A 2,025-nucleotide genomic window follows, 5' to 3' on the forward strand; every position below is an offset into this window, starting at 1 on the left:
CCTTACCATCAGCCTCAGAACTCCAATTTGGGTAAACATTCTCCAGAGATAGCCTTGAAAAAAGATTTGGTAGAAGCCAGAATCTTACCTCCTCTTGAGAAAATATAAAAACAAGCCCGGACCCCTCACACAGCACCTCTCTCCCTCATTGTCCCACTATTCCCCAGATTGCCATCAGAAAAGCGAGTCCTACATCCATGCCCAGGGTCAGTGGTGGATCCCAGCTGCAGACACCCACATACACACTAGCTTTAGCCACATCCATTTATTGAGCCGTTGAATGGGGTTAGTGGTTAGGGAGTGCTCACACTTCCATTGCAGCTTTGAAGCAGGAAGCTGGGGCTCAGCAGCTGCTGCAATCACTGGGGTAGACATCCCAGTGCAGACCAATGGCATTGATGAGGGCGCCAGATCGGCCACTGATGAATCGTAGCACGGTGTTGGGGTACAAAGGTACAGCATTGAAGCTTGTGCCTGTGTCTTTCCCAAAAGGCAGGTAGCGGCCTTTGTCAGTCACGAAGACCAGCTTCCTCAGGTAGTACTTGTACTTGCCGGACACCTGGATCACTGATTCCCCAGGATGCAGAAAGATCTCCTCCAGGTCGCCTGAGCTGCCACCCACATAGTCGCTCCATACCTTGCCGTAGCGCACCTGGAGGCTGGGGACAGAGGTGAAGAGAGTAGGAAGGGAGACACTGAGAAGGGTGATCAGAATTCAAGACCTCTTGGTCTGCGTGCCGAGACCTTCAAATTGGTGACGGGGTCACAAGTCTCCTGCCAGCCCCACAGAACGTGAGGGTTGAATGAGCCCTTGCTGACCATACAGGGAACTTCATCTCCTGATTTTGCCAACCAAGAGATGGGTTCAGAGAGGGAAAACCACTTGCCCAGAGTCACCCAGAGTGCACATGTCAGAGTTTGAATTTGAAGTCTGGACTCCCATTACCCCCCTCCCCTGGACTGGAAGGAAGCAAAGTGGTTTTTAAAACAAATGGAAGAGGGAGGAAACAAATATGTGTGCTGTCCCAGGGTGCAGATCCAGGATCAGAAGGAGACACATTTTGGCTCTGCATGATAGAATTTTCCAACTATATCAACAGAATGGGAATATCTCAGGAGAGGCATCAAGCAAAGTTGGAGGATGGCTCCAGAGATAATTGAAGCCTTGGGTCGGGGCTAAACGAGACAACTTCCAGGCCCCTGGGAGTTTATGACTGTATCATTTGCTCATGGTCATGCATGTTGGGGTTGGAGCGGTTGTAGAACGCAGGTCTACACCAAGAACTCTAACTTTTCTTTTTACCATATCATGTTACCCCTATGACTCATTGTGAAATGGATGTGACTCAAAGTGACTGACAACTTCCCAATTTAGTAAGATTTCAGAAGGTCCCCAAACCACAGAAACCCAAAGAACCTTACCCTACAATGTAGTATCTGTTGACACGGACACGTAGGGCGGTGATGGGGCCATCTAGTTGGTTGCCAGAATGGGAGAATCGCTCTCCTCCACCACCTCCGTACTCACCATTGTAGGAGGAGGACCGAGCCTGGACTGGAAAGGAATATAGGAGTTGGAAGGAGAAATCCCCCGAGAACTTGGTTTCTCCATACCACCCCAATTTCTCTCATAACTCGGTTCCCACCCTTAAGACACTCTCTGACCGCCTTGTCCACCAGCAGTGCAGGAGGCTGTCTTCCCATGACCCTGGTGTCTCACTTACTGGCATTGACAGAGGCTGAGGCACAAAGGAGGGCTAGGAGAGCAATAGTCAACATTCTGGGGCTGGAGAGGGAAGGAAGAACAAAATGAATATTGACTGTTTTCCCTCTGGACTTTTTACCTAGGCATTCCTGACCTCTAGTTTAGACACAGGCTTCTTGGTCTTTCAACTTAGACCTAGCAGACCCAGTCTTGGGCTTAGAGAGCATTGTCTATAGGCCCCATTGCTCCCAGACACCATTGTCTGTGTCCTTACGTCCTTCAGCTCTCCCTGGTCTGGCTATAGCCAACCCCTTTCCTTC

At 50.0% G+C, this 2,025-nt stretch overlaps 1 protein-coding gene across 1 annotated transcript; it reads right to left on the reverse strand.

Moving 5' to 3' along the window:
- Positions 1-343: 343 nt before the first annotated feature.
- ZG16 (zymogen granule protein 16) lies at positions 344-1,779 on the reverse strand. Its single transcript, XM_007950230.2, has 3 exons — positions 1,725-1,779; positions 1,423-1,555; positions 344-659 (listed from the first exon to the last, which is right to left on the reverse strand). Exons 1-3 carry the CDS (start codon positions 1,777-1,779, stop codon positions 344-346), a joined length of 504 nt encoding a protein of 167 aa, XP_007948421.1.
- Between the last annotated feature and the right edge of the window lie 246 nt (positions 1,780-2,025).

This window comes from Orycteropus afer, unplaced genomic scaffold (assembly GCF_000298275.1).
Source record: "Orycteropus afer afer isolate SDZICR_OR568_19922 unplaced genomic scaffold, OryAfe1.0 scaffold00266, whole genome shotgun sequence".
NCBI lineage: Eukaryota > Metazoa > Chordata > Mammalia > Tubulidentata > Orycteropodidae > Orycteropus > Orycteropus afer.